This window comes from Macroventuria anomochaeta (genome assembly GCF_010093625.1).
Source record: "Macroventuria anomochaeta strain CBS 525.71 unplaced genomic scaffold BU25scaffold_16, whole genome shotgun sequence".
Classification (NCBI taxonomy): Eukaryota; Fungi; Ascomycota; class Dothideomycetes; order Pleosporales; family Didymellaceae; genus Macroventuria; species Macroventuria anomochaeta.
Genome location: NW_022985377.1, coordinates 595,232 through 621,835, shown reverse-complemented (window position 1 = coordinate 621,835; position 26,604 = coordinate 595,232). Strand labels below are relative to the sequence as shown.

Here is a 26,604-nt window from a genome sequence, read left to right as displayed (position 1 = left end):
GTCGGGCATGGAGAGCTGACAACAATCAGGTCATGAAACAGCTTTTTAATTAGCCATCGTCATGGCAATGACACTACTCGACGTGAAAACGCCAGCAATACGATAACAGAGACCCGGAGGAGAGCCGCACTCCCTTTGTTCCTTGCAGCGATCGTTGTGCGCCCTCCCCCCTCGCCTTGTTTACAGTGTTCCAGTTGGTCCCGCACCCATATGCAAGTGCCCAGCATCATGACATTGCACGTGCGCCACACCTCTAGTCCTATGATTGTCTGTGTCAATGCGAACCACCTAACAGCCTTTGCTGCATCGTTGTCAGCCATGTCCGGTATGCTTGCTGCCATGACACCTGTGCGGAAAGGGTACATTCGCCGGCAAGGCTGAAGTGCGGAGGTCGCTGACGCCGACGCACCTGCCGAGCAAACCACCTTCACATGCTCACGTGGCCCTTCTGAAGCGTCAGCAACAACGCACACAACGAACATTCGGCGCACCGAACCCCACCTAGCCTGCCGTAGATTGCAGGCGTGGGACTGTAAATAAGCTTCACGCAGTGTACCTGAAAGCCTCCCAGCCTCGGCACGGCGTTCGCGGGTTGCAAGGCTTGGCTGGTCACTGCATGCCACTGCCAGTGAAGGAGCATGTCACTGTAGTTAGCAGGGAGCTTTCCTACCCCTGAGACCGTCTCTATAAAGGCCCGCGACACGTGCACTCTACGAGTTAAAGCCACACGACACTGCCTCAGACAAGCTCATTCTCACCACCGCAATGGGTTCGCAAAGCCCTACCAATGCGAACGACCGCCCGCGCCTGACCGAGGCCCAGAAGAAGGAAAACCACATTCGCTCAGAGCAGAAGCGCCGCGAAGCCATCCGCGAAGGCTTCGATCGCCTGGCATCGATCGTACCTGGAATGGAAGGACAAGGACGCAGCGAGGCAGTAGTACTGGAGGCTACAATCAAGTACATGCGCGAGAAGATTGTGGAGCGCCAGAAGACCGTCGCAGATGCGCAGGCACAGGGCATCAACACATCAGCATGGGACTTGCCCAAGGAGACACTGGACGCTTGCGCGGCGCAACTACAAAGGACGAAGAACGAGGAAGCTCAGATGGACGACATCAACGGGAAGAGCTAGGATATGACTTCCCGGAGATGTCTGGACAATCAGACGAGAGAAAAGCTGCATAAAATCTCTGTGAGCATAAGTCCCTGCGCTTGCCAGTCAGTGCACTATGGAGAGTGTAACAAAAGAGCCCGAGAACACGTTGTACATAACGACAAGTCTTGGCTGGCCATGCGTTTCTACGAGTCTGCAAACTTGTGGAAGGCTTGCAGGCTGTATCATTATCCGGCGACATGCGTCGCACAGTGGCTACGGCGGGCTACCAACGACCTTCACCAGAGCACGGACCGCAACCCTTATCGATAAGCTTTGCACAAAAATGTTCCCCACGTTCACATGCATGTCACGCGCCTTGCTCAGACCTTACACATACACAAGATGGCTTTCAGCTTCGGCTTCTCTGGCGATGACATAGAAGAGGACCCAAATGACGTCTTGCCTCAGACGCAGGAAACAAGTGTTCCTGGCGCCGATGTACCGCCACCAATTGAAGCCAGAGCACATGACCTAGACGAGCTGGTATGTAGACAATCTTGAAACAACAATCAATGAACAGGTCCAAATTTTGCATGTCAAATCGTCGAGGTTATACAGTACTGACCTCAACCAGCTGTCCAGCCTCCCAGACAAACTCTCCTTTTCGAACCTGACCCTCACATCTCCCAAAGGCTTCACCACCCGGCTCCCTCGCCGCGAAATCTTCGATGTGCGCGTGCAAATCATGGCCGAAGACGACGGCTCCTCAGAAAACGTGCTGGCCGGTCTCGAAAACACTGATCTCCAAACCAACATCTACGAAGGCGGGTACAAGACCTGGGAATGCAGTCTCGACCTCGTCAAATTCCTGCTCGACCGTGGACCGCGCAAAGACCTGGACGACATGGTCAGGGTGAATCATGTTGTGGAGCTGGGTTGTGGGAGTGCGGTACCGTCGTTATTGCTTTTCCAGTACGCCTTGAAGAACCAATTGTCTATGGTATTCACCTTGGCGGATTACAACGCAGATGTCATACGCCTCGTCACCCTACCCAACCTCGTTCTCGCATGGGCAGCTACTTTATCACCAGAAGACAGCGCAAAGCTGCTACCAGATGGCAATCCCTTACTCGACACAGAAGAGGAGCACGGTGATTTGTACCTCACGCCTGAGATTCTCGCAGCGTTCAAGCAGCAACTCCAGTCCACAGGGCTTACTCTCAACCTACTCTCTGGATCTTGGACGCCGACGAACAAGTTCCTGGGCTTCGTCCCTTCGACACCAGAACTCGACACGTTCATACTTGGCTCCGAGACGATCTACTCCCCAGCCTCGCTAACCGCGTTCGCGGAGACGATTTCTGCGCTGATGAGCCGGGTGAAGACGGGCAAGGCGATTGTGGCGGCGAAGAGGGTGTATTTCGGTGTTGGTGGTAGTGTCGATGCGTTTAGAGAGGAGTGTGCGAACCGGGGTGCGGTGGCATATGAAATGGAGTTTGAGGGGTTGGAGACGGGGGGTGTGAGAAGGTGTTTGCTTGAGGTGCAGATGTGCTGATCACAAGAGCAAACATGAGAAGCCATATCAGTTCTTCGGCCGCGAGATATGTCACTATGATGATGATGAGTTTGAGATAAGACTAAGGGTATCTACACACATTCTAGGCCACGGAATTATCCAACAACTCGCGACAGCAGTGCCCCAAACCAACCATAATGCAAGTCACAACATTCAAACCATACTACTTCGCCCTCACAGTCACAGTCGACGCAGGCAACTCCCTCGCACCCCCCTCCTCCCCACCCCTAACCAACCTCCTATATGTCTCGCCCTCGACTCTCATACTTTCTCCCCTGGCCCTCCTCAACCGCTCCACCCCCTTCTCAATCAGATCCAAATGATACGCCATCGGCAGCTCGTCTCTCCACCCCAGGACCTCCGGCGCCGCAACATTCTCCCGTAGGTTCTCCAACTCCGCCTGGATCTCACGTAACTTGATGAGTGTTTCGGAAACGTGGGTGAGTGCCTTCTTGCGGTACGCGGAGATGTTGCGCAGGAGGTGGAGTTGCTTGTTGTGAGTTCTTACTTTGGAGCTGTTGCCGCCGAGTTTGGTCCAGAGTTGGGCGAGGAGTTCTTCTTGGTTCTTGGTGATGGTTACGTCGTCGTTGGTGGCGATTTGGTAAATGGTGTCAAGTCGCTCGTCGAGGTTTTGGAGTACGGAGAGTAGGGCGACGGCGGTGTCGATGAGTTTAGTGATTTCTTCCTTGTTCTTGGTCACGTGAAGGAGGTACTGGTTAAAGAGGCGTTGTTGGAGTGTTGGTGGTGGGGCGATGAAGGGTCGCGTTAGGGCGCCGTAGACGCGGTCGAGTGCGCCGTAGGATGCTTCTTGCTCAGAGATGCCGGAGAGGACTGCCATTGTCCAGGTGTTTGTTGCAATAATGCGATCCGTGGTTGCGCCGATGCGGGAGTTGAAGCGGGAGAGGTCCATGGAGGCTTCGTTGGCTGCAAGCACGAAATTCTCAAATTCTAGGTCGAGCTGATGCCGCGAGGGCAGTCGAGAGTGGCGGACTAGGGTGCGCAGGTCGCGTATGGCGATTTCAGAGTCCTTGATGGTGGACGGGAGCGTTGAACTATCTTTCGCTGCATCCAAAATCTCCTCCAGACCTGATTGTGCATCCAGCAGACCTTCGAAGTCTACTCGCGGGTCGTCGTAGGACCTTGTCGCACAGAATGGTACAACGTAGGATGAACCAGGGATGAGACAGACTGGTGACAGAGCGACTGTCAGCCCAGAGCGGAAAGAGCCAACAGCCCACTGGACGCTGAATACGAGCACCATTACGGCGAGTGCAAGACCAAAGAAAGGTTGCAGATTGCCCATTGCGTGACCGACTACGCCAATGAGGTAGCGGACTACAGGAAACACAAAGTTATCGTAGAGTAGACTGAGATAGTGCACGATAGTCGGACTTTGTTGTTGTTCAGCAGGCGTGGGTTTTGGCTGGGTCCTCGTCGTTGAAGCGGAAGTGTACGATGTGGAAGAGCGATCAGAAGTCCGCAGATGTGGAGTCTCATTCCGTACGTTCCTGCTGCGAACTTGCGACCTACGCGATGGAGAGCCGTTCAATGAATGTACTGAGCTTTCCAATTGAGGCATAATAAAGCTGGGCCCCGTTCGTTCGGATTGCGTCTGGGGTTCGGCTGGCTTTGACGGTCGTGGAGTCCGCTCAATGTCAGACGATCTCAGGCTCCTGGCTATGGTCTCCTGTGGAAGGGGCTCAGACAACGGGCTTTGTTCTTGAGCGGAAGACGGTAGACTGACATGCTCCTCTTGCGCGACTTCATTGTCTGAGGGCTCAAGTTCAATCTCACTGTGATTAGCAGTAGAGGCGCCGTCGGTCGAATAGTTAGTATCATCCCAGCTGTCACCGAGACTCGCTCTGAGCTTCTTTCGCGAAGCCTTGCTGCCCTTAGCCATGCTTGGAATTGGAAGAAGTGGAAGGAGTATCTGGTGTGGGCTGTTGTCTTTGTTGGTAGGATATGCGTTTGGAAGCGGTCGGCGTGCTATTGTGTGGGATATGCACTAGGAATGTTTGGAGCTCTCAAGAGTAAAATAAACAACAACAAAGCAAGAGTAACAATGGGATAGAGTTTGGTGTAGGAGGCTAGAGTGAAGTGCTGCCGCCACTACACATACATCTTGTGACGTAGCTGCCTGCCAATCAGGCTTCACCAAGCAACACGACGTCCTATCGTCGAGCCTAATCCATGGAAACAGTCAATTGTGGAAGCAGCCGACAACTTCATGAACCACCTTCTTTGCAGGGTCTTCTTTCGAGATGTGTGTCAACATAGTGAAGGACCGGGCCGCACGGTGCCGGAGCTCAAAAAAGCCCCAATTGCTGTGGCTAGTGAATGCCAAGGCGCCAGCTCGGAAAGTGCAGCTCTGACCTCAGCAGCCCACGTGAAGCTTGCCAGTCTTCCTAATGCCACCAGCATTACGTCCAGCATTGCGAGTTCCATTGCGCCAGCTTTGGAGTCGCCAGCATGTTAGGACACCTTTCCGAAGCTGTTCGTGCTCGGCGCCGCACCAACTCCAAGCCTCGGTGAAGCTATCCTCGTCTGAAGCACATCTTGATACAACGGGTACAGGTGCTGCACTACCTACGCCCCCTCTCGACCACCGCACGCTCGCAGCGACGCACAATCTTTTCATAACGTCACCCTACAGTCCTGGCTCGCCACTCATCCTTCCCAACGGCGCGTATGTCTTCCAGAAGCTGCAGGCCTTCCTGCGTGCGCAATACCCACAGTTCGGCTTCCAAGAGGTCATCACACCCATAATATACAAGAAGTCGCTATGGGAGAAGTCAGGTCATTGGCAGAACTATGCCGAAGACATGTTCAGCGTAGAAGGGAGGGACAAGAAGGGCGAGGAGGAAGAAGAGTTCGGCCTGAAGCCCATGAACTGCCCCGGCCATTGTCTGCTGTTCAGCACCGATATCAAGAGCTACCGTGACCTCCCTGTTCGACTCGCCGACTTCAGCGCGCTTCACAGAAACGAGATATCAGGGTCGTTGACTGGCTTGACCAGGGTACGGAGGTTCCACCAGGATGATGCTCACATCTTCTGTCGCCCCGATCAGATCCTGGCCGAAATTGAGCAGACGCTGAAGTTCGTCGGTATGGTGTATGAGACATTCGGTCTGGGTCCGTACAAGCTGCTTCTGTCCACACGGCCGAAGGACAGCTTCATTGGCAACATCGAAGAGTGGGACAGGGCTGAAGCACAGTTGACCACCGCGCTGAACAACATTGGTGGCGAGTGGGCGATCAATGAAGGCGATGGCGCATTCTACGGACCCAAGATCGATATCATCCTGAAGGACTCGAACGGCAAGGAGCACCAGACTGCGACCATCCAGCTCGACTTCCAGCTGCCACAGCGTTTCGACCTACAGTACCAGGCCTCACCAGAAGAATTGGAGGCAGGCTCGACATCGTCGATGGATGCTGGCCTTGACCCAGCCTACCGTCGTCCAGTCATCGTCCACCGCGCCATCTACGGGTCTATCGAGCGCTTCATGGCCTTGCTCATCGAGCACTATGCGGGCAAATATCCCTTCTGGTTGTCCCCGCGGCCGGCCATTGTTCTGTCGCTCAACTCCGACCCTGCCGTCCTGGACCATGTCTCTCGCATACAGTCCGTGCTCTCCGGAGTGCAGTCGCACGAGGCGCCGACGCCCAACCCTTCATCAGCGCCCAAGCCACTGCCGCTGTCGAATATCCACTTGCCGATCGATATCGACACCACTAACCGGCCACTCGGCAAGAAGATCGCCGATGCCAGATCCAAGAGGTACAACCACATCATCGTAGTAGGTAAAAGAGACGTCGATGGTGGTGGCATGAATATGCAGATAGTAAATCAGCCTGCTGAAGAAGCAGCTGTGAGGGTGTTGGAGGAGGCTCTTGGCCGACAGCTCTCAGAAGCAGACAAATCGAAGAAGCAGGCTAGCATGGACCTGAGTGGCGCGAGAAAGTACTTCGAGAGTCTGGTCACTTCTTACTTGTAAGATCAATAGGCATGTACAAGCTGTATACTATGTATGATTTGGGTCTTTAGGGAGCACAGTATATCGTAGTGGCGAGAGCGAGACCGAGGCTTCGGATGGCTCCTACCGAGTCTTAGCATTGCTTTGTCTTCATGACCCTTGCCATCTGCTCACTCGTCGGTGTATGTTTTCATTCTTCCGAAGCTCTGAAGTCCTACACCTTAAGTAGTATTTACATGTGTCTCGTGGGAGATCCTCAGGGACATGGCAAGCTCCCGCTTTCGGAGAGTCCCGCTTCTGTTGGCCGGTCAGCCGTCCTAGCGTTGACGATCTGAAGTCGCGACCTGTCACAGACCCGCAAACCCCTGCCAAGGCCCAGCCCCGGCAACATTTTTCACTTGCCGTTCTGATCCGAGTCGAACGACGCGTGCGCGCATTTGATCTAATCTGATAAACGAGATGGCAAATTACATTTTCTCTTCAAACAAACACCTTTGCCGCTGTCGCCGCTCTCTCGAGTTCTTGTACATCGACACCGACCCGCACAGGAGCCTGCCTTGAGCCATGGACGTCGCACTTGAGCTTCTCGACCCCCTTGTTTTCGACAAGGCGTATGCCTGGGCCTTACCGCACCCTGGAGCCGGCTTCAGCAATTCCTCAGATGTGAACACCCTCCTGGCCGCGGATGCGGCGCCAATGTCTCTTTGGGACCGCGACAACATCTACCGCCAATGCATATCAATTCTTCTGATCACGCAAATCGGCGCAAGCGCCCTCTACTTTATTTTCAGCGCATTGTCGTACTACTTAATTTTCGATCGACGTCTGGAATATCACCCTAGATTCCTCAAGAATCAAGTGCGCCAAGAGATCAAGTCATCAATGACGGCTATTCCATTCATCAATATCTTGACTCTGCCCTGGTTCCTGGGTGAGGTTCGCGGTTACAGCTTGTTGTACGGCGATGAAAAGAGCTATGGATGGGCCTGGCTTGCCATCTCGTCGGTTCTGTACATGGCCTTCAACGACATTGCCATCTACTGGATCCACCGCCTGGAACACTACCCGAGCGTGTACAAGTACATTCACAAGCCACATCACAAGTGGATTGGTCAGTGCACTCTACTACATTTTCAAAAGACGAATGCTGACTCCATGATAGTTCCCACACCATGGGCTGCGCTAGCTTTCCACCCTCTCGACGGCTACGTACAGTCGTTGCCGTACCAGTAAGCATTACTTACATCCACCACGCTACCTGCATTACTAATACGTGACCAGTGTCTTTGTCTTCGTCTGTCCTATGAACAGATACTTGTACCTGGTTCTCTTCGTCGCCGTGCAACTCTGGACCATCTTCATTCATGACGGCGATATGATCTCTGGCCACTGGACAGAGAAGTTCATCAACAGCCCCGCTCACCACACGCTGCACCACATGTACTTTACTGTCAACTACGGCCAGTACTTCACTTGGTGCGACAACTACTTCGACTCGCACCGCGCACCCAGGCCTGAGCTTGACCCTATCCACGATGCCCTCAAGGTCATGAGGGCAAAGGGGCTGGTCGATGAGGCGGGCAACCCGATTGCGAAGCCGAAGAAGGAGTAAAAGCGTTGTCACATCTTTGTGTTGTTGTGTTGATGCATGCAGAGCGGACTTTCCTTGCATTTCCGGCGTTCTTTAGACTTTTATGATCATCACGATCATGCATATTCGGTACATAATGTTAATAAATCACTCCCCAAACGCGGACTGAGCGTCGTAAAGACGCGACCGCCTTCAAAACACATGATTGATTTTCGTCCTATTGCGCATGTGTACAAAGTACGTCAAGCAGGGTTGGAGTGAGGCTGAGAGGGCGGCCGCAGATGTTGCCCAGATAAGTGGCAGGGAGGCGCGGCGCTACCGGGATAAGTCCGTCCGCAGCTGCCTGTCCGTTCAACGCTCCCTTAACCTCAGCCTGGCACTTTTCGCTGCATCTTTATCAGAATGCATACACCTTCCCTACTATTATCATCGCCCTATATTGTTCTTTCATTGTCGCACGATAGCGCGTGTCCCCAGGGACTGGCGCGGGCCCACATAGCGTACCGTGCAGTAGGAGCTGGCCGAAAAGACGCCGTGAATACCTGAACGATCGACGTCATGGCGCACGATGCGGAAAGCTTTACAGCTCTTCGAGACTCCCTACGCGATAGCCTCCGCATGCTGTCATGTGTTCCTAAGCTGGACGATAAAGGGATCATTACGGAAAAAGTTGAGCAACGTTTCTTCCCGGCCGGCACCGCCAAGATTGTCCTCACACACAGCAAGCTTCGTCGACTGTTCAAATTCGTGGCAGACGCCGTATTGGCATCTAGGTTGCAGCCTGAACAGTTGGCTCAGGAAGCCAGTGATGAGACAATATGCAACTTTCTTGCCATCCTGGTGTTTTCAAAATGCGATCTCGAGGCCTTCGTTAGTTTCACGCTGAAGCTGGTGGTACCTCATGGTTCGATTCATCACCCACTAACCCTACCAATTGAAGATCGAAGCATCTTGGCTTCTATTCTGAACAGCCAGTTCGCGGCGGAGGATTTCTATGAACACCAGTTTGCTTTCTTCGCACCCATCCTTGAGAAACATAAGGAGATCAAGAGCAGCTATCGACGTTTGCCTTACTTGCAGGAGAAGTTGATCGGCCAAGGATCTTTTGGGAAGATCTACAAAGTCACGGTAAGTCAGATCGTACCTAACAGTCAAAGGTTGTGCCGAACACCCAGAGCGCGGCACATTTTCACGTGGTCGTTCCAACACAAATTGATACTCGCTGACTTTGTTCACACACAGATCTCTCCAGGCCACTATCGGTATGACGATTTGTTCACGAACGATCGCAAACTGGTACTGGCTCGAAAGGACTTTGTACTCGACTCAAAAGACAAGGCACATGAAAAAGAACGCGACGTGATACGGGAGATCGTTGGAAATGCTAAGAAGCATGACAACATTGTCGAGAATTGGGGAAGCCTTCAAATTGGTTCGACATACTCCCTGTTCATGGACTTGGCAGAGTGCGATCTGAAACAATACATGATCAACAACCCAAACGCGCCGGACTCTTTCGAGGCTAAAGCCGATCTCCTTCATTGCGCAGTGGGCTTAGCTGGAGCCATTGCCTATCTCCACGAAGACCTTGAATCATCAACATTCGAAAGGCTCTCATGCTTTCACATGGATTTGAAACCCCAAAATATATTGGTCGTGCTCGATTCGAAGGGCAAACCACAATGGAAGTTATCGGATTTCAATATGTCGCGCGTCAAGCGACTACGCACTGACGAACATTTCTCATTAAGGCGCAGAGGGACGTTTAATCAGGTTTTGGATATCAACAAGCTATTCAAACGCACAGTCCCCGATACCTCGGACCCTGCCACGACTGACTATACCATCAACCGGCGTGGTTTTGGAACGTACCTAGCTCCAGAAGCTTGCGTAGGCAACGCAGTCTATGCTGAGGGCGACACATGGTCTTTGGGCTGTGTAATTGTTGTTGTGTTCTCGTATCTCTATGGAGGACAGACAGCGGTCACAAGGTTCAGTGACCTGAGAGCGAAACAAGGTTTCGACGCTTTCTTCACATTCGCGAACACGCGATCGCAACACAAGCTGAGCGATGCTCGAAATAGCGACGCTGTGGGGACCTGGCTCCAAGAGCTACGGTTTAAGACAGCGAAGCGACACGCTAGAGAGGGCCTCATATTCGATACTATGTTAGGTTTTCTCGAAAGGGAAGTCTTGATTATTGATCCTACAAGTCGGCAGCAGACCACAGCCCGCGATATCAAACAGAAGTTACTAGATGCCTGCAACGCGTACAGGGCCGTTGAGAGCACCCGTGTTGAGTCCCCAAAGACTCCCAAACATCGCTTCCGCTTAGCCTCCGTCTTCAGTACCAAGAAGCAGTCAACACTCAGCAGTCATCTACATCAATCCGTCTGGAGATTGCCACCATTATCGGGGTCCTGGAGAAATTGCGTGTTTGGGCCGCACGCGGAGCCCTTTGTTTGCGTCACAGATTCGTCTCTGGTCGCCTACTCGCTGGGTCATGTCTTATTGACAGATGAACCCAACGATCTTATCAAGCTTGGTGCTGTCGCTCCATTGAATGCAAGACGCTTATGGAGCGGCAACGTTGCAGCCTCTGCCCAATTCGTTATAGCAGTGACAGACCATGAGAGTTTCGACGTAAGCCTCCCCCTATGTTTTCATAACAAAGTACCTGACCACATTATGTAGTGCTATATCTATCACATACCACAGCCTGATTCGGCTACAAGCAAACTAGAACTTGTGGCTCATTGGGAGCTAGAGCTTCCAAGGATCCGGAAAGTTGCCATTTCTCCAGACGCTCGATACGCGGCATTCGTACTGAATACAGATCCTATCACTGGAGAAGATGCACCTCTGCATATTGTTTCATTAAACTGGCTTCAAGTGGCAGGGAATAATCAGTAAGTCTTTTAGAGCGCCAGGCTACAAACGTCGGACGGCTTTACTCACATTGCCTAGGAAATTGCATTCTATGGTGTCATCCTCGTCCGAATCAAGTTCGACGGCCAGTACTCCGTTGGGTCGTCCGCTGTCACTTCCGTGTCCTGCAGAGGATGTCCGCGACTTATCTTTCTCTGCAGTTGGTGGTCTCTACGCAGTAGTGAAACCTACGTACATCAAGCCCAAGCAAGAGTACGCCATGACTGTTTTTTCGTGGCATATAGAGTCGGGAAGGCCATTGCCGCTTCCGCGCAGTAAGATCTCGCACGACGTGAGTTTTACAACCCCCGTTTTGTCATGATGACTGACCGTAAATGTTAGGGTAAAGATGACCTTTTACATCGTTTGTTCACGTCATTTGCTCCCTACAATACGAGTATGGCATTCACCGTCATCTCTCAGGAGAAACGCGTTATCTCACGTGCATGGGATCCTAAGATCTTCAAACAGAGTCGGGCACAAAGTTGCCGTCTTATGAAGATACTCATGGACAACAACGATCGCAACATTCTGGCCATTGGGACCAAGCAGGCCAACGACGAACTGCAACTGTTTACATTTCCGACTTCAACAACGCAAGAAGAGTTCCAGCCTGATGGAGTAGCTTCACTGCCTGGCATGAAATACGGTTCCAAATTTGCAGCCGCCTTTGCCAGTCAACTGACGCAATCACGGGAACGGCGTTATGTCTTAGTTTCTTCCATTGACGACAACGTCATACGTGTCATTCGGACTTATCTGGATGCTCCCTAGCATCTTTCCCACAAAGTGGCCCAAGTCTCCACATCTAGGCGCGGGCACACTGAGCATTCTTTTCTATATCTGTGCCACTTCTGCTCAAGCTAGGTGGTACGTGAGTGGTCACTGACTCTGCCGGGATACCCTTACTGCGAGTCTCCGATGGTCTCGCCATCAGATAATACAGCATCATCGTCAACGTAGTTATGCCCGCAGCAGTTGCGAAAAAGATCCAAATCTGTGGCGACACCTTCAAATGTCGTGTATTCTGGTCCAATTCGAAGAACTCCATACCGAATATGCCCTGAGACACGTTATCAATACCGAATGACAGCAACCCAAGGGTCCAACGTACCGTTAGCAACGTCCATGGAAGATAGAACAGGGTGATGACGGTGATGAACACGGCGGATCTCGTCAACAGCAACATACTGCTATTCTGCTCCTGAGCGACACCTTGGTTTCGAAACGCAAGCGTATCCGCCAGGAGCTTTGCCGCGCCATCGCTGCGTTGCTGCAGGAAAAGCGCTGTGCGTACGTAAGTCTGACAGTACTGTCTCACGCTTCGAAGATGGAATGCTGCTTGCCCCTGATCGTTCGTTTGCACATGGGCTCTATCCAACAAAGCGCTACCCAGCATTTCGAGTCCAGTGACCACCTCTTCAAAGCTTGTCAGAATGGCACGCAGAGGAAGAAATTTGCTTTCCAGGGATCTGACTCTCGTCAATGTGTCGTAATCAACACGTAACGGCTTGTTGATCATTGTGGCTATCGTGGTGTCTGCCTGAGTAAGGTTAGTAGCACAAACAATGATGAGAGTGCTAGCACTATGCTTACAATTTTCAGCAGCCTCTTCTCGTATTCAGCCAGATACTCTCGCCAACGCATGAAGTATGCAGTATGTGCGACATTATGGATCCATAACGGGTTACAGCTCAGTTCAGATTGATACTTTGAAAGGCTCTCGAACACTCGACGATGTGCCACCGAATCTGGGACTGCGTTGATCAAGAATATCAACGACTTCTTTTGCGCCAAGCTGTACTTCTGATATACGCCTGCTTGGCGGATGACCCAGGGTTCGTTCAGTAATTCTTCTCTGCGTTCGGCGTACCGAAATGTGTAGAAGACCTCTGCAATGCTGTCAGCCGTACAATCGTGGAGATCAGCAACAACGGATGTACCAAAAGTCGATGCATCTTCCCTTATTGTCCAAGGTACGCAAAAGCTCTGTTCTTCGTCTGTACGGCGGCCGAAGAAGCTCAGAGGAACATCTAGAAAACCGGCGTTGATGCCATGATGTTCCATCAACCTTTTCAGCATAGATTTTGTTATCTGTAGCTTTGACCATGAGCTGCTTTGGCAGACGGATCTGGAAAGTGAGTCAGTCACCTCATGTTAGACGATCTCTACTCCACACTCACATTAGCCGCACATGGTACTCAGAGCTGTCTTGGCCGACGAGACATTCTTCCAGAGCTTTCAGGTTAGTACAATGAGTGATTCTCAGTGGTACTGAGTTCTGCGATTGCTTGGCAACAGTTGGCACATCCACGATATGGACTGGTTGCAACAGTTCTGGACCGGATTCGAAACAGTTTTGTGAGTTGTCAAGACGATCCCAATGGAAGCTCGCATTTGCTAAAAATGCCTCCATCTCGTGCGTCATAGTTTAGTTCAAAGAGGATTTCTCAGCGCTATGTACGTGCAGATAAATGTCAAATTATTAAAGCTGAAGCTGACGCTCAAATAGGTATAGTGATGCGCAACAATAACACGGCTATACAGTTGTGCGCCCCATGGTGTGTCAGGCGCATTCGTGCGCAGCCACCCCGGTTTCACGAGCACATTGTCTGCCTTCTCAATGCGATCCAATCATTCGAGTGCACGACTGACATCAGTTAGCCTTTTTACCCGGGTGTCGTTGTGGCAATGGAGATGCATACTCAAGTTCAACCTTCAAGTGCTTTCATCAGTATCTGTTTCGAGAGATGTAGACGGTCCAACTTACATCTGTCACCTCTCGGGGGCCCTCCAGAATCCACTCGTCTTCTCTCATCTACACTGGGCCATCAGCGGAAATGCACTTGGACATTAAACGTTGGTGACGTGCCGTAAGTTTGTAGTTCCCTCTGAACCCAGGCAAGCTGTCAAGCACCTGTTCGAGCCTCTCACGCTTGTAATAGCGCGCTCTGAGGTTCTGCGTACACAAATACACAACCTCTTTGTTTCTACTCTGAAAGATCTAGACAACATATGTCAGCGAAGTAACAGATGCATCTTCTGAGGCTCACTTTTCGCAATGAAAACCCGCAAGACATGGTCAAGGGATGTATTGCCCATTGGCAGGTTGTTTTTTCTATTACTTGCTGAAGTACCCCAGAGTGCCTTATCTGCTCACCGATTGACGACAGCAGCAGGAGCAGCGAGTACGCCTCATCGTGTGCGGGCGGCACAGGAAGATGAACGATTGGTTGACTGCATAGCCCCCACAATATAGTAGGCAAAGTGGGGCCAAGCATGCAGGCAACCGATACGCCTCCCTTGACAGGCTAACCTATTCGAGCATCTTGGAGGCGAGGAGGACCTCGCTGCAGGGAGCTAAGCCTCAGGTTCATGGCAAGGTTGGGCAAGCTTGTTCACACAAATGGCAGCCTAGTCGACCTGATCTCCAACACGTCGTCCAGCGCCAACTCCGTTCCTGCCGACTACGAGGGACGTTTCATGACCACCACTCGTTGTGAAAAGTACTCCAACCATGCCACCTCAGCAAAGTGACAGAGAGTCGCGTGCTGACTGGGTGCCTGACTGGATTCAGACGACATCACCTACAACGAATGTTACGAACGAATATCTAAATCCAGGTCGTTCAACATCAAGATCAGATAACATGCGTCTTTCAGATATCAGTCATGAGCCATCAAGTACCGCTAGCAAGGTCGATGCATCTGACGAAGTCGACGTTGGAGAAGATGATCTTACAGATCTACCAGAAGATGTTTTGGTGATAGAGCGTGACCGTGACAGATCAGTCAAGTATGTGACACATCGTCTACGAAATCATCAAACGTTAATCACAATCCAGTCGACGCCTCGGGGGTATTCACATCTTTGTGAGTTGACTCAAATCCAGCGGCTATGAGCATCTCAGCTAATATATCCAGATGATCACGATTAGTGGGACTCTAGGAGTCGGTCTTTACGTACGCGGCGGTACAATTCTGAGACTCGGTGGACCTGTCGCTGTGCTACTCTCGTTCGCCTTGCTCGGAGCCCTTGCCTGGGGTGTAATGCAGTGCATAGCAGAGATGCTTTGTATCTGGCCCATCTCAGGAGCTCTGAACGTCTATGTTGCTGAATTTGTCGACGCTGAACTAGGTATAGCTGTCGGTGTAGCATACTGGTAAGTTTTGTTCTGTTTGCGCTGAATCTCGTTCTACAAACGTGCAGCATACCGAATGCATGAGGCTCACAGTCAACAGGTACACGTACGCAATCTCTTTTGCAGCTCTCATTGCAGCAAGCGCAGGTATCGCAGAATATTGGCAAACACCTAAAGGGATACAAGGTGGCGTATTGTTCTTCCTGATTCCTGCAGTGCTGGTTCTGATCAATGCTTTCGGTATACGGGTGAGCAGCTCCGAGATCTATGTTATCGACTTACATCGTTGACTGTTTGATAGCTGTACGGACTAGTCGAGGTTATTGGTGGAACATTGAAGCTGTCGTTCCTGGCGGTCATCATTGTCGCCATGATTGCCATCAACCAGGGTGTTGGACCTGGACCAAACCTCGGCACTACGCTTTATCCACCTACAGTCATTGTTCATGACGACGATGCAACAAACAGCTGGGCTCAAGCTTTCTTTGTGAGTTTGTCGGTTGCTGCCTTCGCTTACGTCGGTGTCGAGATCACAGCTGCGTCTGCGCTAGAAGCACGTGTGACGGAAGAACGAAACCCTGAGCAGCCACGTACAATTGGTAGAACTGTGAAGTTCTCAGCCGTGTACATACCTTTCTTAGCTGGCATTGCGTATGTTCTGGCGGGAGTTCTAGTCACACTCAACATCTCGTGGAAAGACGAGAGGCTACCACGCATGAGCTGGGTAACAGGCCCAGAAACAAATCAAACAAATAGCACGGTCGGGTCCACGAACTCGGCTTTTGTGCTCGTAGCCGAAGACAGTCGGATCCCAGGACTAGCAGGGACGATGAACATTTTTCTGATGTTCACTGCTCTCAGTTGCGCCAATACGAACCTCTACGTCGCATCTCGCACACTATTCAGTTTGACTAGGGGTTTGGATGGTGGCTCCAAAGAACCCATATACAAGCGCCTTCTCGCGTACTTTGGAAGAACCAACCGACGACAGGTGCCACTACGAGCCATCATTGCATCTTGTATATTCGCATGGATCCCATTCCTCTACCTGGCAAGTGAGCATGGGCCTGATACGAGCATCGGCACAATTTTGGACGTTCTTTCGGAGATGGGCTCAATCGGTGTCATCATAGTGTGGGCTTGTGAGTGCTGGGCATACATCCGATTCCGTAGCTGGTAAGTCATGTCGGCAAGTTTGGTGAAGTCAAACCACTGACACTCTCCAGTGTCGAGAAGATTAGGAACCGTGAAACCCTCCGCAATATCCCCTACATACGACGCTGGAACCACGGAAGGAACGATCTACCGGATGACTTTCCCTATCGCAGCCATGGCCAGCCGATCACGGCATACGCCTCTCTGTTGGCGTGCCTAATGATCTTGTTCGTTGCCAATGGAGCATCGTTATGGAAGCAATTTCGCATACAGCAATTCCTCGCTGCGTATCTCGCGGTAAGTCACCACTAAGTGTTAGCCGAAAGCCAATTGCTGATGTACTTAGCCTATCTGCTTCCTGCTGCTATGGCTCTTGTTGAAGGTTTTACGAAAAGGCCAGTGGCGCCTGGTAGACTTGTCGAATGGAGAAGAGTTGGCAAGCAAACTCAAGGGTCTACACGAGATTCGCTGGCGCAGTACTGGTAATTCGGATGCAGGACGACCTGGCATTCAAAATCTCTGGGGGCTTCTTTGAGCTTGTTTGGACACTAGGCTGAGGAAAACCAGGTTCTCGTATTAACCTTAGAATGATATCGATGTGTACTAGTCTGAATCCGGCTGCATACAGTCACCATCAGTCAGCACCCTAGCCGCCTGTGACTCAAATCATCGTATACACTTTTCAGATCAATCGCGCATTGTTTTGGCTGTTCGACCTACGCTCTCAAGATTAAGTATCATGTCAAAACCTGCACCGCGCACGCGAGTTGCCTACTTCCGCACATCTTCGACGCCCGAGAGGGGCTACGAGAAGACACGCAAAGATAGAGAGAGATTTCTGGAAACATATGTACGCCAGTCTCAATCACTAGGCATAAATAACGATACGCCTCGTCATTACTTCTACTTCACCGTTTTCACCAAAGATGACCAACAAATCCTTGACATCCTGATCGACAACTTCCCCTCACCTCCCCAGACCCGACCTGAGATATATCGACATCTCATGTGGGGCGTCTTGAAATCCGACATCCACCTCCACACATCATCCGCTTACGCAGAATCCGCCAACGGCCGCAGAACCCTCCAACGCTGCCTCGCCTCAGGCTTCTCGCCAACCGTTCACGACTCCTCAGACATCGACTGCGATAACGACCTCCTCGAGCAATGCGACTACGTTATCGACATCAACTATCTTCCATACCAAGACCTCAATTGGTTCTGGCAGTTTGCGCGTCCCGGAATCCGCCAGGACAACATGCTCAGCAACCCCAAATACCGCGTCAGCCAACACGACATTAGCAAAAAAGGCCTAGCTGGTCGTACCAAGTTCTCAATCTGGGGCCACAACTCCGGATGCTATCATGGAAACTACGATTGGGGTTGTCGAGGCTGTGGGGGGAAGTGTAAGAGGGGGAGGTGTAAGGTTAATCCGCAGCCTGAGAGGGTTGTGCCGGAGACATATAGGCTGCCGGAGAAGGGAAGTACGGACTCGAAGTGGAAGGATTTAACAGCTACAGATGTTTTGTACCGTTATCGACTTCAACATTACCCTCAAGCGCCGGGGAAGTGGCATAAAGGGAGGGATGATTGGGGGAGTGTTGATACGTTTAGTGATGATTGAAGGAATTGATGTTGGAATACGTGGGTTTGGTGGCTGCGTTACATTGAGGGAAGGGAATATGAAGAAAAGTCATGATTGGTGTTGAGACCAGCATTCTGAAGTTGGTTCCCTTGGTGGTTACTCCCTTCTTCATTGTTGCTCCTTCTTGCCCCTACACAGTTCCTTCTTCCGTTGCCCACACTACCTAGCCTCCGGTAATCTGAATACCACACGCGGCCTGAGTGTACTTACTCCGTCGCTTCATTTCCCTTTCACAACGACCTTATTCTATGCTGGGGCCAACATGTCGAAGAAGTCAATGAGCTCTTCGGTATGCAGCTTCGTCGTCCAATCTACAGCACGAATGTAATCAGGGTCAGGCGACCAGTCTCTACTATGTTTGCTCGACGCGCAGTGAAGCAGATAGAGCATTCCAAGTTGCATGCTGATGTGAGCAAGCTCTGTGGTGTCAGTTTCTGCGCGAGTGCTGCTTGTGTGCGGGATAGGTTCCGAGTACAGTAAAGTGTAGCTGCCGTCATCTTCCAGTACAATCTGAAGGAATACAGTCTCCGTGTATGATGTGACGAAGCCGAGGCGTACCCCGAGATGTCGCATGTATCGTGCTGCTTAGCCTACAGTAAATGTAAACAAACATCCCTTAGGCCAAGGACACTTCCAACGTACCGAAGGTGTAACGCATCGAGCCTACTTCCTGCGACTCTGTATCATCCCAGCTTGATTCTTGGATATTGCAGGTTCTATCGAACTCTGTGCCGCCTACCACGCACGCCTTGTACCTACTGTTTTCGAGAGGATGACAGAAGATGGTGATTCGAGGATCTGGGGCTTGACTCTGCACTGTTCTCGGGGTTGGTCAAGGTTTTGGTGACTCCGGAGACGCGGTCCATATCCTATTCCATGCACCTTCCGAACAAACCAAACAGACTGCCAATCTCCACGCCTCCCACGATGTTTGGATTCATTACTGCAAGACGGCTGTGATCAATATCAACGATTAGATGCTGACAGCGAGTGAAGGCGGCTTGCAGTTCGGTAGATTTGTAAAAGATAACCGACGTCGTGCTTGAAGTTTTTCCATGGACGGAGCACGCCAGTGAAAATACCGCGCGCATCGGCTAAGGCGTCGTGATTGTAACTCTGTCCCGTCTGCAGATCTTGCAGTCGTGCGTTAATATATGTCTGAGCGTTCTGGTGCATAGAATTCTCCGTAGACAAAAAGGCGCACACAGGTTGAAAAGCTGTAAAAATTAGGTGCTTAAGGCAAAAGAAGACAGGTAAAAGACAATTTGCTTGGCGTGACTAGCACGTGTTTGAAAGCCAACGGAACAAACACCAACACAACAAACACAAATGTCGGAAAGTCAACAGTTAGGCACTGCGCCAGAGTGACTCCCTGGCCGCGAGTCATCAGCTATGGATATAGCTTTACCAACCACTTAGACGAGTCAGGCTGACGAAGCCCACTCCATGGGCAGAACCTTTACCGTTGAGGAAGGCACACGATGGCGCATCCTGTCTCCGCTGTCGCATCTAGCGCTCGAACAGACTCACAGTCCGTGTGAGGCGAGGCAGGTCTTCACGTGTATCTGCTTAGACGAGCCATGGCGCTCGTACGGCGAGATGTAGGTGAAGATCAAGTTCCAGTATGTCTCAAGCTTGCGTTCGACGTGGCAGGACTGATAGCACGTAGAGTTTGGGCCACTCAGAAGACCATCGAAAATCATGAAAGCCTGATACAAGATTACGACAATGGTCTCCGTCTCCATCCCACGTGCCAGGAAACGAAAGACACACTTCATATCACGCAGCGGGATATTACTTGCTGCACAGCTCCCACGGATCGTCTGAACTACGTCACTGAACAAGAACGGAAATCGCTGGATCGTCTGGGCGCACGGCAGTGTGCAAGTGCACCATGGCTACTTGGCTTCTCGCAAGGCCAGGTAGGTCCGGATATGTATGAAGAGGCAATCGTTGGCGGTTACTGTATCTTCGCCCTCATGACGAAACTGCCAGGGAAGCATTTATCTGTATGCTATGATGAATTCTGCAGGACTTTTGACAGGCGTGAGTTGTTGCGGGAAGCTTTCAAGGATGCGATGATACGAGTCTAAGTCATCAGCTGCTATCGAACATTCATTTGACTGGAAAAACAGATATGTGTGGAAGTGTGGACTGGTACTAATGGATAAAGCTGTCCGGAACATACTCTGGGACGAAAAAAGAAAAAAATGGTAAGCTGGCCAAAGAAGTTGTGCTTTAGATCGAACTAACATGATCTGTTAGCTACATTGTCGATTTCGAGGACAGTACGTTCGTTGGGGAGCGCAAAGACCCATTGGCGTTCAAGGGCAAGAAAGTCGAACTGTGGTGCCTGGGTGAGGAGAATGTCTTAAAATATCAGTATCATTATCTCGGTTGGAATAACGGATACCGCCCGACTGGACGTAGGTGAACATGCAACATTCGGCTCTACTGAAGGGATCAGAGCCGGAGAAGAAAGAATTTCGGCAGAGTATTCAGAATGCGCTTGCAACGATTTGGAGAGAATAATGTGGAAGCTTTTGAAGAAAATTGGGCCTTTATTCTCCGCATAGCATTCGCACCCGAGAAGCTGTTTGTGGCGGGCTGAGGAGCACCAATGCTGAAATAGCGACGATTGAGCACATTAAATGAAAGTATTGTACGAATATAGTTCGTGTATTGAAGTTCGACAGCATCATGCTGGTGCATCCAAAGTTGGCCGTGACCTGGTCCAGGTGACGCGATAGATGCGAGCGCACTAGATGCGCACCTTACCTTTTCCGGTCTAAGTCGGCGTAAGACCCGGTGCCGGCGACGATGATAAGCATGAGGCGTCCCCCGCAACTCAACTTGCGAACTGCAAGAAGCACACCATGGAAGGAGAGTATTTCGGGCAATATGCGCCTCCTCAATCAGATGCAGTGGACGATATGCCTTGGCTTTCTGACTTCATCGCCGGCGACACCGCCACTGAAGACTGGAGAAACAATTTCCCCCAGTTTCCACCAGATTCAGCAACCAACAATGCAAGCATCAGCCCGTTCGAGTACGACTTCACCAACCTTGGGACCCTAGTTACGGTGAACGACTATGCAACAACTCCAGACGTTGTGCCTGGCATGGCAGCCCCTTTGTCGATACTGCTTCAGCAAGTTCAGCAGGAGCGCAACCTAGAATCTGTACAACAGCGGAGATCGCTCCCACAGAAACGGAGCACATACTTCAAGCGCACTTCCGGGAAGTCGTCTAGTCCTATACCTATCATAACACCCGAGAGGACTCATAGCGAACCACAATCGCTTGCAATGCAGAGATGGCAAGATTCCCCGCCGCAAAATGAAGCAGCTTCTTTGTCTGCTATCTGCTCCGCGTTAGAAAATCCTATGACAAATGGAACCCCCAACAGCCCATGGACACCCAACTTTGACGCTTTCCGCACATATCGAACACCGCCCTCTTTGACCAGCGTCGCCAGCAGCGTGTCTTCTCGACATTCAGGTGGCTCGAGCCGATCAGCAGCGTCTGGGACGTCGAAACGTTCCCGCGTTATGAAGAAGACGAGGAAGCCGAAGGTTATCCGGAAAGAAACGAACCCTGAAGACCGCATTTTCAAGTGCACTTTCTGTTGTGATACTTTTAAGCACAAATACGACTGGGCGCGACACGAACAGTCACTACATCTGAGCACAACGGAGTGGCAATGTGCGCCTCATGGTGGATGTGTTGTGCTTTCGACTGGAAGGGCCCACTGCGCCTACTGCAGCGCACTCGATCCAACCACCGAGCACCTTGAGAAGCACAATCATAGCGCCTGTCATGGCGAGCAGGCCACACCACGGTCATTCCGGCGCAAAGATCATCTTGTTCAACATCTTCGTTTGTTCCATGGTATAGAGACGCTTCCACTTGTGGAGGATTGGAAAGTAGCCCTGCCTCCGATCTCCTCGCGTTGTGGTTTCTGCAACGCGAACTTGAGCAGTTGGGATGAACGTGTCAATCACCTAGCTGCACACTATCGCCAAGGCAAAACGATGGCTGACTGGACGGGCGGTCATGGTTTTGGTGCAGCCACTGCGACGCGTGTTACCTCCGCTCTGCCGCCATATCTTATCGCAGATGATTCGAGGAGTCTGGTCCCATTTTCTGCGACCGATCCTGCGTCAAAGGATCACTTCAATCAACTCACCTCGCGACTCAATCAAGAGGGACTACTTGCACCAGGACTACAGGACCAGACTGGCGCCTCTGGATCAAACACCACCATGCTCCCAAAGTTGATGGAAGATGACACAATGATGTTTGCCGATATGTTGGCTCAACATCTGAGTCAGTTCGCGCGGAACAATGTTTTGCGGGGTATCATGCCTACTGATGAAATGTTCCAGCGAGAGGCAAGACGAGTCGCGTTCGGTGATGAGGATGGCTGGAACCAAACACTAGCAGACAACCAACAGTGGCTGAAAAGCTTCAGGCAACAAGAGGACTGGCTAAACCAAGCAGCACAGCTTAGCCTCAATTGATACGATCTGGCACGCTGTTGCCATCAGTTCTGCTATCCAGTACCTTCGCCCAGTCATGCTGCTTAGCATCATATACGATGTCAGACAGCCATCCATGAAGAAGAGCAAGATGAGAGACCATATCGGCCTTGATGTTGACCGCAGAACTCTTTCCCAAGATAAGCGGTACCAACGGCGAACGCAGCTGGCTATCGACCATCATCGCCACCCTCGACGACATAACCAATTTTAATGTCCTCGGTCACTTTAACGGGCGCTGCATACATTGTCCTGCCTTCCTATCACTGAACCATCGACACGGTACAATCTTTAGAGTACTCTAGTCATTGCTGCACGTCCACTTGGCGGCGAAGTAGTAGTTGTTTTGGGGTTTGAACGATGCCTGGCTGTCAGCAGGGATGAGTAGTGGGATAGTGTTCCGGGAGACAACCACCTCGATCCACCTAGGGGCGCCGAAGACTCTGTTTCTGAACACCATATGATCGAATTTTCGACTTGCTCATGTTAGGAGAAGCCATGCAAAAGATCTTCAGTATTGATATGCAGGTTGCCTCTATTCTTTTGCGTAAAGGACTACTCATTAGATCCCTAGAAGTGAACTCAGATTCGTGCCAGCGTCTATATGCCCATACAAATGCATAGTACCTTTCACTCGCTATATTTGCACCACCTCCTCTATTCTTCCATTCAATCACATTCACGTACTTGCACCCCGTAAAGCTTGCGAAGCGTGAAAGCCCACAGAGCCCCAGCGTTCAAATTCAACCACTTCCAGTCAAAAGCCTGGAATCATCCTTACGATGGATGGCTAAGGCGCAGGGCGTGACTGAAGGGCGTGGTTTCCACATCCAGCTAGCGTTGGTGTTCCGATTTCGCAACCGAGGAAGACGCCTTCCAGAATGCCATCACCGACTTTCACAGCAGTCGCGTGTCATATACATACACGGATATCGCAATGCATGCTGACGGTTTCCGGGTCGTTGGATGCGACTGAGGCAGTAACGGATATGGACACTGCTACAGACCCAATAGGCGCTGGGCTCACCCCGAGCTACTCCGCTCGGCCTGATTCCATGGAGCACAGAGAGCTTTAACAACGCTCGAAGACATTTCTCATCATGATTTATCGGTAACCTGACGGCTGATTCTCGTCTTCAGACGCAAGATCAGACTGAAAACGCGGCTGGTGTACCCGTGTGACGGTACTTCCCGACCTCGCTTTCTCGAGCTGGACGGGTCAAACGTGACGGAAGGATATTTGCCTTCAGCGATGGGTGCAACTGGTTAAGTACCATTGTCCATATTCGGCCAACAACCCCACTCCTGCGACCGATGCTTCGACATCGAGTGTTACCATCGATGAGGCTCCGCGGGGTTTGACAGTCGGCCTACGAATCACGAGGGTCCGCCTCGGCGTACCAGATTTCCAGGATCGCAACTTCTATCTTGACTCTCTGTCGCCAACTTGGTCGCACGCAAAGATTTGACATGAACGCTGGACAGATTGTGTGGTAATATCGATTGCTGACTGCGGAGCGTAATGCCCGGTAACAAGAGCCTGCCTTTGAGGCTGAATCCTAACAGCGTATTGGCTGGGGAGTTGGAGAGATGCCGGGCTACTTCCAAGGAGCTCATTAAAAAGTGCATACCCAATTTACACTGTGTATGACATGACGCTGCCAGACTTAGGACGACCGTGGCTGGGTGCAGTGTTGCTTGCACTCATGAGGAGGATTTTGCAAAGCCGTGTCACTAGTCCCTCCGCATCTTGCACTTTGCTTGGCTCTTTTGCAAAATGTGAAGCCACATCTCAGAGGTTGCTCACACTGTTTAAAACTTCTAAAGTTCTATATATTCCAAAAGGAGCATTGCCGGCACAGTGTTTTGTCCGTCTCCACCAACGACCGCGCCCCACAGACCAGCGCCAGGGTCGATGTCGTGCCGCGTGCAACTTCTACTCCAATCCTCCTAAACTTCAGCCTTGGATTAGTTATTCTCTACTTTACAACAGTCATCGTATTGCAAAACACTGTCGCTACCTGCACCTCTTTGAGAATTCGAAGGTCTCAGGCGTCCATGACTACGTATGCAAAGCTGGTGGCCTAAACTTACTCCGACCGTCTTACCAAGGTCTACACCATCCGTACGAGCATCAGCCTCAGAACAAAGAAAAAGACACGCAAGCACACAGCCACAATGCCTCTACTTAAGAGACAGCCGCTGGCCATACTTGGTGTATCTGCACTACCAATCCTCCTCTTCTGGCTCTACACAAGTACAGCCATGCATCCACTCATCGTCAGCGCTGTGTCGACTTTGCTTTCAGCAACTGCATCACAGGCATACTGCCCACCACCAGGTTCGCTACTTCCGCCACCAGTAATACCTTCCAACTTATCGAGGTTCAATGTGCCGGAGTCGGCGTTTGCAGATGTACCCTGGGCTTCAGATACATCTTATGCGATCAAAGCCTCCATCGGCGATGTCACAATCTTCGAACATGCATACTCCGCACCTGGCCGTGAAGTTGGCCAATCACTTCTCGAAACGAGCCTTCGCATTGGTAGTGTCACTAAGACATTTACCATGCTAGCGATCCTTCTCAGTGCCAATAATATCAAGTTATCAGATTCGATCACCAAGTTCATCCCAGAACTGAATGAGAAGGCGTTTGGAGAAGTCACAATTGCTGCACTGGCAAGCCACACCAGCGATCTAGGCCGTTACATTTACGTTGGAGATCTCGCCGTAGTACCAGGTTTCAATCCTGCAGCCTTCGGCCTTCCAAGCGTCAATGAAACGGGCGACAAAGTATCCCCATGCGATCCCTTCCCCGGTGGCCGCACCTGCACACGCGAAGAAGTACTCGCCGGTCTCAACAACCCCGCCTATCACCCACGTTCACCAGACTCCGGACCTCGGTACTCAAACATAGGCTACACCCTCCTCGGCATGGCCCTCGAGTCTGTCCACAAGAAGAGCTCCGAACAAGTCATCCACGACCTCATCATAGATCCACTCGGTCTGAGCAAGACCACCTTCTCCGTCCCCACAAACTCCAGCACCGCCTTGCTGCCTCGCTCCTCAGCAGATGCAGGTTGGTTCGTCCCCGACTTCGGGAACTACAACCCCTCCGGCGGCCTCTGGTCGACACCCAATGACCTTATCAAGTTTCTGCAATCCACACTATCTCACAAGTTACTCAGCAAACCCGAGACACGCCGCTGGTTGCAACCCCGAGCACTCCTGCCTTCACTGCATCAAGCAGTCGGCGAGTCGTGGGAGATTCTCAGGCCAACAGATTTAGACGTCAAGACGCAACGGCCGATTGATATATTCACCAAAACGGGCGGCGTGACAGGGTATGCGGCGTATATTGCGATCATCCCGGAGTACAGCATTGCACTCACGATTAACGCTGCTGGTGGACAAGCGAACAACGCTGTGTCAACGCTGTTCCCACAGCTTGTGAAGCCGTTGGTAGCGTATACGGATAAGCTGGCACGGGAACAGGCCGCGGTGAAGTATGCGGGGACGTACAAGGCTACTGATGCTAAAGGCGCGAACAGTATGACCTTGGCAGTAGATGACGGGCCTGGGCTGGCTATCGCAGACTTGACCATGAGCGGGGTCCCGGTTCTGCGATCGCTTGCCACAGTGCAGGAGATTCCCTTTGAGAATCTCAGCGCGAGGCTGTACCCTTCTGACCCAGACTCTCTAGGCACTGGGAAGGAAGTCTGGAAGATTCTGATTGACATGAAGAATAAGGAAAGGGGCTTTGCTGAGCTACAATGTGCGAGCTGGAATTGGGGCGATGGGTTACGGTATGTAACAGAGCCGTTGGATACTGTTGTCTTCACAAAAGACGCAAATGGAGCTGTAAGCGTAGAGCTCCTGGGTTGGCGAGCACAGCTAGTCAGAATATAGAAGGCGCATGAGTGCAACACATCTGATTAGTATTACCCTATCT

General features: G+C 51.4%; 12 protein-coding genes across 12 annotated transcripts; 9 read left to right on the top strand and 3 right to left on the bottom strand.

The window, feature by feature from the left end:
• The first annotated feature begins 623 nt into the window (after positions 1 to 623).
• On the top strand, positions 624 to 1,381 carry BU25DRAFT_59101 (uncharacterized protein). Its single transcript, XM_033711938.1, has one exon. The coding sequence runs from the start codon at positions 766 to 768 to the stop codon at positions 1,132 to 1,134; it is 369 nt and encodes a 122-aa protein (XP_033561912.1). The 5' UTR covers positions 624 to 765; the 3' UTR covers positions 1,135 to 1,381.
• Positions 1,382 to 1,500: 119 nt separating this feature from the next.
• Positions 1,501 to 2,653, top strand: BU25DRAFT_458592 (uncharacterized protein; the record flags this gene model as incomplete). The annotated part of the gene is made up of 2 exons (XM_033710220.1): positions 1,501 to 1,641; positions 1,733 to 2,653. The coding sequence occupies 2 exons, from the start codon at positions 1,501 to 1,503 to the stop codon at positions 2,651 to 2,653; spliced, it is 1,062 nt and encodes a 353-aa protein (XP_033561911.1).
• A 184-nt stretch (positions 2,654 to 2,837) lies between these two features.
• BU25DRAFT_341345 (uncharacterized protein) lies at positions 2,838 to 4,574 on the bottom strand (the record flags this gene model as incomplete). The annotated part of the gene is made up of 2 exons (XM_033702863.1): positions 2,838 to 4,097; positions 4,194 to 4,574. The coding sequence occupies 2 exons, from the start codon at positions 4,572 to 4,574 to the stop codon at positions 2,838 to 2,840; spliced, it is 1,641 nt and encodes a 546-aa protein (XP_033561910.1).
• A 506-nt stretch (positions 4,575 to 5,080) lies between these two features.
• BU25DRAFT_410854 (class II aaRS and biotin synthetase) lies at positions 5,081 to 7,112 on the top strand (the record flags this gene model as incomplete). Its single annotated transcript, XM_033706404.1, has 1 exon — positions 5,081 to 7,112. A coding segment is annotated over one exon (1,592 nt), but the record flags the coding sequence as incomplete, so codon positions are not given.
• Positions 7,113 to 7,150: 38 nt separating this feature from the next.
• On the top strand, positions 7,151 to 8,505 carry BU25DRAFT_410853 (C-5 sterol desaturase-like protein). Its single transcript, XM_033706403.1, has 3 exons — positions 7,151 to 7,762; positions 7,814 to 7,880; positions 7,933 to 8,505. The coding sequence occupies exons 1-3, from the start codon at positions 7,216 to 7,218 to the stop codon at positions 8,261 to 8,263; spliced, it is 945 nt and encodes a 314-aa protein (XP_033561908.1). The 5' UTR covers positions 7,151 to 7,215; the 3' UTR covers positions 8,264 to 8,505.
• Positions 8,506 to 8,800: 295 nt separating this feature from the next.
• On the top strand, positions 8,801 to 11,944 carry BU25DRAFT_491314 (uncharacterized protein; the record flags this gene model as incomplete). Its single annotated transcript, XM_033711556.1, has 5 exons — positions 8,801 to 9,370; positions 9,485 to 10,885; positions 10,937 to 11,151; positions 11,210 to 11,462; positions 11,513 to 11,944. The coding sequence occupies 5 exons, from the start codon at positions 8,801 to 8,803 to the stop codon at positions 11,942 to 11,944; spliced, it is 2,871 nt and encodes a 956-aa protein (XP_033561907.1).
• BU25DRAFT_410852 (uncharacterized protein) lies at positions 11,583 to 13,242 on the bottom strand. Its single transcript, XM_033706402.1, has 3 exons — positions 13,114 to 13,242; positions 12,767 to 13,062; positions 11,583 to 12,713 (listed from the first exon to the last, which is right to left on the bottom strand). The coding sequence occupies exons 1-3, from the start codon at positions 13,235 to 13,237 to the stop codon at positions 11,979 to 11,981; spliced, it is 1,155 nt and encodes a 384-aa protein (XP_033561906.1). The 5' UTR covers positions 13,238 to 13,242; the 3' UTR covers positions 11,583 to 11,978.
• Positions 13,243 to 13,712: 470 nt separating this feature from the next.
• On the bottom strand, positions 13,713 to 14,569 carry BU25DRAFT_59205 (uncharacterized protein). Its single transcript, XM_033711939.1, has 4 exons — positions 14,224 to 14,569; positions 14,043 to 14,174; positions 13,941 to 13,988; positions 13,713 to 13,886 (listed from the first exon to the last, which is right to left on the bottom strand). Exons 1-4 carry the CDS (start codon positions 14,449 to 14,451, stop codon positions 13,827 to 13,829), a joined length of 468 nt encoding a protein of 155 aa, XP_033561905.1. The 5' UTR covers positions 14,452 to 14,569; the 3' UTR covers positions 13,713 to 13,826.
• A 524-nt stretch (positions 14,570 to 15,093) lies between these two features.
• Positions 15,094 to 17,001, top strand: BU25DRAFT_341274 (uncharacterized protein; the record flags this gene model as incomplete). The annotated part of the gene is made up of 5 exons (XM_033702856.1): positions 15,094 to 15,332; positions 15,412 to 15,559; positions 15,613 to 16,480; positions 16,516 to 16,763; positions 16,813 to 17,001. 5 exons carry the CDS (start codon positions 15,094 to 15,096, stop codon positions 16,999 to 17,001), a joined length of 1,692 nt encoding a protein of 563 aa, XP_033561904.1.
• Positions 17,002 to 17,169: 168 nt separating this feature from the next.
• Positions 17,170 to 18,223, top strand: BU25DRAFT_59089 (uncharacterized protein). The gene has a single exon (XM_033711937.1). The coding sequence runs from the start codon at positions 17,206 to 17,208 to the stop codon at positions 18,088 to 18,090; it is 885 nt and encodes a 294-aa protein (XP_033561903.1). The 5' UTR covers positions 17,170 to 17,205; the 3' UTR covers positions 18,091 to 18,223.
• Positions 18,224 to 19,557: 1,334 nt separating this feature from the next.
• BU25DRAFT_421685 (uncharacterized protein) lies at positions 19,558 to 22,634 on the top strand (the record flags this gene model as incomplete). Its single annotated transcript, XM_033708103.1, has 5 exons — positions 19,558 to 19,712; positions 19,781 to 20,157; positions 20,285 to 20,324; positions 20,377 to 20,537; positions 20,905 to 22,634. The coding sequence occupies 5 exons, from the start codon at positions 19,558 to 19,560 to the stop codon at positions 22,632 to 22,634; spliced, it is 2,463 nt and encodes an 820-aa protein (XP_033561902.1).
• Positions 22,635 to 24,917: 2,283 nt separating this feature from the next.
• On the top strand, positions 24,918 to 26,561 carry BU25DRAFT_341215 (beta-lactamase/transpeptidase-like protein; the record flags this gene model as incomplete). The annotated part of the gene is made up of 1 exon (XM_033702850.1): positions 24,918 to 26,561. One exon carries the CDS (start codon positions 24,918 to 24,920, stop codon positions 26,559 to 26,561), a length of 1,644 nt encoding a protein of 547 aa, XP_033561901.1.
• Positions 26,562 to 26,604: the final 43 nt, after the last annotated feature.